General features: G+C 58.6%; 2 protein-coding genes across 2 annotated transcripts; both read right to left on the bottom strand.

Annotated features, from left to right (window-relative positions):
• Positions 1-260: 260 nt before the first annotated feature.
• On the bottom strand, positions 261-2,216 carry SLC30A2 (solute carrier family 30 member 2). Its single transcript, XM_062014289.1, has 7 exons — positions 2,033-2,216; positions 1,644-1,790; positions 1,226-1,379; positions 986-1,142; positions 730-835; positions 490-624; positions 261-406 (listed from the first exon to the last, which is right to left on the bottom strand). Exons 1-7 carry the CDS (start codon positions 2,214-2,216, stop codon positions 261-263), a joined length of 1,029 nt encoding a protein of 342 aa, XP_061870273.1.
• Positions 2,217-2,413: 197 nt separating this feature from the next.
• Positions 2,414-6,902, bottom strand: TRIM63 (tripartite motif containing 63). The gene is made up of 9 exons (XM_062014290.1): positions 6,744-6,902; positions 6,459-6,625; positions 5,256-5,424; positions 4,871-4,966; positions 4,464-4,697; positions 4,331-4,353; positions 4,022-4,146; positions 3,834-3,911; positions 2,414-2,673 (listed from the first exon to the last, which is right to left on the bottom strand). Exons 1-9 carry the CDS (start codon positions 6,900-6,902, stop codon positions 2,414-2,416), a joined length of 1,311 nt encoding a protein of 436 aa, XP_061870274.1.
• Positions 6,903-7,804: the final 902 nt, after the last annotated feature.

Raw genomic sequence — 7,804 nt, forward strand, 5'->3', positions numbered from 1 at the left:
CAGATGAATAGAAATGGGGAAAATTAAAGCTGCCAGCCTCCAGCAGCTGCTCTCCTCTGGCCGCCACAGCCATGAGTCTGTCCTTGCTACCTTTGTTCTGAGCAGACACTGGAGATAACACCCCTGGTGCTGCGAGACCCAACCCCCGCCGCCCCCCTCCCCCCCCCAAATCCCGCTTCATGCACCCAGCCCTTTGCTCTGCTTTATTTTCCACACATGAAAAGTCTGCCCTGGGGTACAAAGGGGCTGCTGGGCTGTGCTCAGTCACGGGGAGGCTGGCACTCCTGGCAGTCCCGCATCTCCTCGGAGTAGCTCTCTACCTGGATGGTGGTGGTGTGGAAATGGAAGGCACTCTGCAGTCGGGAGCTGGCTTCCTCCAGCACGTCCTGGGCACTGGCACCTGCATCTGCAAGGAGGAAGGAAGGGGATGTGAGGGTGTAGGTGAACCCCTCCTCCTCCACCATCACTTCCCCTGGGGTTGGCACTCACTGATGGCAATGTGCACCGAGAGCAGTGGCTGTGTTGCCGTCAGCGCCCAGATGTGGAGGCTGTGCACAGCCTCCACCCCTGCCACGGCCAGCAGCGTCTCTCGCACAGCATTGAAGTCCATCCCTTTAGGGGTGCCTGGGGAGAGAGAGCTGTAGATGCGGGAGGGACAGAGCCACTGCACCCACGCGTGGCCTTGTGGCCCTGGCCTCCCCCCGTAGGTCCCCCCTCGTGTATCCCTACCTTCCATGAGGACGAGGAGTACATCACGAAGAATGGTCAGTGTTGTCCCCAAGACCAGCGCAGAGAAGAGGAAAGTGCAGATGGGATCCATGTACTTGTACTCAGGCTGGAGGGGGTGAAAGAGGGTGAGGCTCCTCTGTGACATCCCCCCACTCCACATTGGCACTAGGGGGGAAGGGATGCAGCACTTGACAGGGCTGCCTGAAGCCACTGTCCCCATCCCCAGCATCCCTTTTGCTCCCGTGACCACACATACCTTGAAGAATATGATGTAGGATGCAATGAGGACACCGACACTCTGCAGCAGGTCTCCCACGACGTGGACAAAGGCAGCACGGACACTAGGGTTGGGCTGCTCGCTGACTGCCCCGTGGCTATGCCTGTGCCCTGTCTGGTGCAGAGCCACCCCCATCCTGTGGACAGGACTGTGGGTGGTGACATCCCCAGGACTACAGAAGTGGGACACTCAGGGAAGGTGAGAGCTTGCTGTACATACACGATGTTGACGGCCACAGCACAGGCAGAGGTGATGAGCATGACGCTGCCCTCTATGTCATAGTCAGCTGAGAGCAGGCGCTGGGCCGCCAAGTAGACCAGGACACCCGTCACCACCCAGATGGAGAGCACAGAGAGCAAGGCGCCCAGGATCTCTGTGAAGAGAATACCATGCCCCACACTGCCACTTCAAGCTACACTAAGCCTGAGCACCTTTCTGGCAGCAGCAGAGCTCGGAGTGGGTGCTCAGTACCCACCCTCGGGGTTGCTGCCTATATGAGTACCTTCTGACCTACCTCTGCATGTGGTGCGAGGGTTTTGCAAGGGCTCCCCATGCCCCACCCCAGTCCCCAGGGAGAGGGCCCCCTGGGGTCACCAGGAACCGGACGTCAGCCTCAGGGCTGATGCCACCCTATTACCTGCCCGGTACCATCCGAAGTTCATGGTTTTGGTAGGTGGGCGCGAAGACACCCAGAGTGCAAAGAGGCTGATCATAATGCTGGCAAAGTCGGTCAGGAGGTGGGCTGCATCTGTCAAGATGGCCAGGCTGTGTGCCAGGTACCCACCTGTGGAGAGGGGACAGGGGGATAGCGTCAGGAGGGTAGCATAGAGGGGTGGTGTGCCATCCAGGGACCCGGTGACCCAGTGCTGCAGTGAGGGACCCCGCTGGGTGCTTCGACCCACCAAAAAGCCCTGCCCGCACCCTGCCTGTGCCCACAGTAGGGAATTAGGGCATGAGGGGCTGTGGGCAGCCTCCAAAGGTGCCCTCATGGTCTGCCTCCAGCCAGACCCTGCATCCACCACTCACCCATTGCTTCCCCCACCATGAAGGCAAGGCAGATGCTGGCGGCCAGATAGAGCTTCCTGCGTGCCTGCTGCTGCTGGCCAGGGCGGCTGGTGGCCCCCGCCGCGTGGCAGTGCCTGCCCCACCGCGCCCCCAGCTCCAGGGAGGTGGACTGTCCCTGCACCAAGTTGTGCCCATTGCTTTGCATGGCTCCCAGGTAGGACCTGCTGGGAGGAGGGGCAGATGGTGGGCTGGAGTGAGGAAACTGAGGATTTGGGGAAGTGGGTTGGACCCTGAATGCCCCCCCATTCAGCCCTTCCCCAGCCAGAATCTTCCAGGGGACCCCTCCTGGGATTCCTACCAAGAAGAGGGAACACCACATCCACGGCACCCCCGGACACCCCCCTACCCGCCTGCGCCCTTGCTCAGCAGCCGCTGCTTCTCCTCGCCGGCTGCCATCGTTCTCTGTGGTGGGAGGCCGGACGGATGACCCGGTCGGGTGACTCCGGTGCGTGGCCGGCGCTGGTGGCAGCCGGTGGCCTCGGCTCGTGTGAAGCGACGGGGACTCGTGTGCAAAACCGCCCGGGGGAGGGAGGACCAGGCCGGCCGCAAAGTGCCGGCAGCCGCCTGCCCCAGGGTGAGCCTGCTCACCGGCACCCGGGCGGCTGCCGACGTGGAGGGGGGCGGAAATGTTCTGGGATACCTCACAGAAACCGCGCACCAGGGCACAGGTGCAGCCCCCGAGGCAAGGGGAGGATGGAGCATCCTCCTATCCACCCTAAAGTCACCTGGTAACTCCCTCTTCTCCACGGAGCCTTGGAGCACCCCCCCCCCCCCCCCCCCCCTTTAGATCCAGCCGGGGATGGGTAATCCTGGGACCAGACCCTCCCCACAGCATTTACTCCAGCCCACTGTCCCACAGGAGCGCCTAAATGCTCTGGGGCTAATTGCAGTTCTGGCACATCCACGACACGGCAGTGCTACCTCAGTTTCCCCTTGGCCAGGGACTGAGCTGGACTTATTTTTTTTTTTTTCAGGAGAAAAATATTTGTGACATATTTTTGCATTCATAGTATATATTTGTTGGCATGTGAGCTCAGTTGAGAGCAAACGCACAGCTCGATGCCAAGGCTCTTCCTGTTTTGAAAATGGCTCAGCTCAGAGCATCCTCAGCCTTCTCACCATATCCTCAAGCTTGGGTGAGCGCTGAACGTGGGCATCCCATCACTGGGAGATAAATCCTGCAGGGTGCCAACCCATTACATCCCCAGGCAAGTGGTCAGCCATGGGGTGCTAGTGCTGCCAGGGGTGTTAATGAGGCCAAAAATTAAGTGTTGGAGCAGGAGGCTCTCTCTGCCGTGTCCAACGCTGGCAGGGGCACTGGTGACAGCACCAGAAAACCTACCCACATCCCCAGTGCCCATCATGGGGCTGGCAAGCAGAGAAGAAGTGAGGAGAAAAATACTTAAAACATCAGTTTTCTTTACAAAATACACAGAATTCAAATCCATGACAATTATATACAAAACAAGGAAGATATAAAATGTGTGGAATTTTCCTCTTTGCACCCATATAGGAAATATCCTGTGCTGGAGCAGGTGCAGGCTCGTGAGGCCGCCAGGCCCTGCGGCATGTCCTCCCATCCTGAGTCCCGTCACCGCCCGCGCCCATGGCATTTCTCCTGCCCTGGCTATGTTGCTGTGCCTACTGAGGAGCTGCCAGAGGGAGAGTATGGGAGATCAAGGGGGGTCCAAGGCCCCAGAGGACCCACTCTGTGGGTGCTTGAAGGTCTTGGGGAGGTGGGTTCAGCTGTGTCATCCCTTACCCATCAACGTCTTCTCAGGCACTGTGTTTTCCTCCACTTCTTCTTCCTCCCCATCAAAGTACTCCTCGTCTTCCTCAGCTGCAAACAGATAGCCAAACATCAACACGGGGCCACCAGGAAAGGTGATGGATGGCACTGGGTCAGTGGGAGTTGGTAAAGGGACATCGGGGGTTTGGGGGCTGAATTACCAGGGTCAAAGTCCAAGGTGCGGACTGCCTCAGCGAGATGGTCCAGGCTCACTGAGAAGGTGTCCATATTCTCGTAGCCATGCTCAATTTTCTCCAGCCTGCTGCCCTTGGAGGCCTCCACGATTCTGGGTAGGAAGAGCACAGCCATGTCCCCCCCATCCACTCACTGGGTTGGAGGACCACAGAGTGCTGGCGTGGGGGGGACGATGCATCCCCACACTCACCACCTAGGCACCCCGTGGACAAATTCTGCCCAGCTGTGGGACCCAGAGTGGGGCTTGGTGAATTTTCCCCAATTTGGGCACTTACGTTTTAATGAGCTGCTTGGCACTCTGCGGAGAGCAAGAGGAGAGGTGAGTGAAGCTACACGACAGGATGTCCCCAAGCCAGTGGGATCCCGTGTGGGCATCAGCAGGGAAAGGGGGAGGTTTAGGGGTCTCACCATGAGGAAGGTGGCCCCCCCAGTCTCCTCCATGGCCTGGATGGCTGTCTCCACCAGCTGGCTTGATTTCTCCAGCTGCTCTTTGTACTGGCAGATGAGGCCCCGGACAAAGCCCATCTTATCATTCTGCTCACGGGTGATGCGCTCTAGCAGCTCAGACTTCTTCTCCTCCAGCAGCTCTGCCACGGTGTCAAAGCGAGCACATAGCTCCTGCTTAGCTGCCTCACTGTTCTCCTGCAGGGATGAGGGGAAAGGAATGCCACGTCTGTGTCCCTCAGCACTAGCAGCATCCCAGGAGCTTCCCTGCTCTGTGGGCTCCAGCTCCTTCCCGGCCATCCCAAATGGCCGCTGGCTGGCTCAGGTTTCACCCCTGGGCTTCGGTGGGCTCCTCTTCTGCTTTTCCTCACCTCGGTGCTTCGGCACGAGTCCTCCAGCTGGGAGATGATTGTCTGGATCCGGTCATTCCCTGCCATCAGCATGGAGATGCAGTTGTTCAGCTCAGTCTGGGCAGGAATAGACAGACAGAAACAGCTTGAACCCCAGTGAAGATGGAAACAGGGACATCTCCCATCCCATTGTGGAGACCGGCTAGGCATCGAGCAGTCCGAGATTTGTTCCCCCCCATCCCCCTCAAGTTGTGGCTGCTCTAAATATAGGCTGTCTCCTGGGCGAAGTCATCCGCAGCCTATTAATACCCTGTGAGCGGGTTGTAGTGCTATTTGTGGCCATCTCAGCTCAGCACATCGTGCCGGGACCAGCCGTGTCTCCTGCAGCCCTCCCCCCACACAGCACCTTCTGTCCCTGGAAGACGGTTTGTAGGGGGGCAACCTCGCAGTCCTTGTGGGCACCAAAGACTTTGCACATGGAGCAGGTGGGGACCTCACAGGTGACACAGTAGATGTTGATCCTCTCATCCTCGTGCTCCTTGCACATGGGGTGCTCCCCCTTCTTCAGCGGCCTGCTGGAGAGAGCGGCACGGCTGTGGTGACGTCCCTGTCATGGTGACATCCCCATCGAGGTGACATCCCATTGCAGTGACAACCTCACAGCCAACCCAAAATCAGATCCTTAGGAAAAAAGCCAGATCCCGGCATAACCCCATTTGCTCCTTCATGAGCTACCAGCCTCTGCGCTTCTATAAGCTGTGAGCCCAGTAAATCCCAGTTTAAACCAATGTGGCACTGTGCACAGCAGCAATTGGCACTGGTGGGCTCCACGGCTCCTTCACAAACACCTAATTTTAGCCTTGGGCTGCTGGGATTTATTATTGTCACCCAATGCATGACGAGGGTGGGGGCACCCAGAAACACTCAGAGGGTGCTGGTCGGGGGCTGCAGCTGAATTATCTCTTCTACAGTTGAGGGGGGACATGCGGACAAGCCAAGCCACTGAAGCCAAGAGATGGCTGGTCCCCCACAAGCCCCCCCGGCAGCCGCAGACACCTGCCACTTGCCATCGTCCCTGTCCCCATGGCTCTCAAACAATATTTAGAGTGGTTGGGAGGGTTTGGCTGGGCCACTGCTCTGTCTTGAGAACCTGTGACCTGCTCCGTTGCCCCTGCCAGCTGCACATTTTTGCTGAGTGCTCCCCTCCTCCTAACTGTCCCTCTGCCCCTTATCAGCTGGTAGTGCCTGCTGTCACCAGCCAGAGCCCAGATTTGTCCCGCACACCTTTTATCTGCCACCAAAGGCTCCTGCACAGGGGAAACAGGATCTGCCCTGCTGCCATCACCCCCTCAGGGACTCACCATCCCCCCAAGCCATGCAGAGACCCAAACCGCTTTGGACAAGGCAAGGGATTTGGTTTTGGGGAGGAAGATGTGGGTCAAGGAAGGAAGATTTGGATGGGGGACCAATGAGCCATCAGAAAAGTCCCCAATTTCTTGCCCAACTGCAATCTCCTGTGATCTCCACAATGGTGCTGGGGCTCAGGAGGTGGGCATCCCCACATCCTTATCAAGGCAAGGAGCTATCTGTCATGGCCACCCATGCTCACCTGGAGCACTCCTGCTTATAGATGTCAATGATGTTCTCCACCAGCAGGTTCCTCTGCAGCCCGTAGACACCATGACGGTCCAGCAGCACCTCATGGCGGCACGACGGGCACCGGAACCGGCCTCCTGAAATCATGCTGCCCCGGCTCTGCCAGTATGGGTTGGCAGCCTGGGAGGGGAGATGCACATGAGGGGATCTGTGAGCATCTCCACAGCACCATGACCATCCCAGTGACTTTCAGCCAGGGTGGAGTAGGAGGAAACTGGGCATGCGGACCCCCTCTCACCTGGAAGACATCGTTAGCACACTTGCGGCAGAGGTTGTGCTGGCATGGCAGGATCACCACCGGCTTGCTGAACATCTCCAGGCAGATAGGGCAGATGAGCTGCTTCTCCAGGTTCTCCATGGGGCTTCCATCCTGAAGGATGCCAGCTTGGAAATCCATTGGTACGACGTTTCACCCTGCTCACCCGTTCTTGTCTGCTGGCAGCACCCCTCATCCCGCTATTTATAAGTTGTTCGCCGGTCACGCGGAGCCAAATCTTGACGTGGAGTCGGGTGTCCGGGGAAGCAACAGCACCTGTCACATGCGACTGAGCCATCAGGATGCCGCCATCGGCAGTAAACAAGATGGGGACAGGCTGTCCAGAGGCTCTACCCACCCGTGCCGTGGCTGCTGGCACACCAAAACCAGAGCTGGGAGGTAAACAGGGCCAGGCTTCACCCTGGGGCCAAACGGTCGCACGCCCAAGGAAGCAGCATAGCCAGATCCTTTGGCTGGGTCCCAGAGTGGCATCAGGGTGGGGGTGAGGAGGGGAAAAGAACCAGTCCCACAGTCACTGTGATAGTGGCAGAAATGGGGAAGAGCCAGGCCAGGAGTATCAAGGAGTCGCTCATATGGAACATCTCCCTTTGCCCTCCCCAAAATATGGCCACTGCTGGGGTACAAACGCATGCCTCACCAATGGGTGTGCAAGCTGTGCTTGAAGGGGAGAGACAGCACTAGGGAGATGCAGCCCCCTGGGACAGGCGCCAGGGTCCCCCCTTCCCTCCGCAGAGAGGAGCTGGAGGGCTCTTCTGTACCCCCAGCTGCAGAGCAGCTACAGAGAGGGCTGCAAGGCCTGCTCCCTGTGCTGGCATGCACGTCTGTCACCCATCTGGCCCCTTTGCTCGGTTGCAAAATCTGACTCAGAAACAGCTTGGGTGGGGGGGTGAAGGAGCCAAACACAACCCCTCGGGACCTGTACCCTCCAGGGAAAACGGTCCCCACGTACAGTGCACAGCTGATGCAGCCATAAACAGGGTGTTGGGCTGACTGCCAGTGCCTGGCCACAGTGGGACCTGCAA

The sequence above is a fragment of the Colius striatus genome, chromosome 24 (genome assembly GCF_028858725.1).
Source record: "Colius striatus isolate bColStr4 chromosome 24, bColStr4.1.hap1, whole genome shotgun sequence".
In the NCBI taxonomy this organism is placed as follows: domain Eukaryota; kingdom Metazoa; phylum Chordata; class Aves; order Coliiformes; family Coliidae; genus Colius; species Colius striatus.

Excerpts from the sequence above, each read along its gene's own strand:
- TRIM63 (XM_062014290.1), bottom strand. The coding sequence starts at position 6,902 with ATGGATTTCCAAGCTGGCATCCTTCAGGATGGAAGCCCCATGGAGAAC. Across the intron at positions 5,425-6,458 it reads TATAAGCAGGAGTGCTCCAG|CAGGCCGCTGAAGAAGGGGG; the intron begins GTGAGCATGGGT and ends CGCTCTCTCCAG. Across the intron at positions 3,912-4,021 it reads CACCTTGGACTTTGACCCTG|CTGAGGAAGACGAGGAGTAC; the intron begins GTAATTCAGCCC and ends ATCTGTTTGCAG.
- SLC30A2 (XM_062014289.1), bottom strand. The coding sequence starts at position 2,216 with ATGCAAAGCAATGGGCACAACTTGGTGCAGGGACAGTCCACCTCCCTG. Across the intron at positions 1,143-1,225 it reads GCTGTGGCCGTCAACATCGT|GATGGGGGTGGCTCTGCACC; the intron begins GTATGTACAGCA and ends TCCTGTCCACAG. Across the intron at positions 407-489 it reads CTCGGTGCACATTGCCATCA|ATGCAGGTGCCAGTGCCCAG; the intron begins GTGAGTGCCAAC and ends TCCTCCTTGCAG.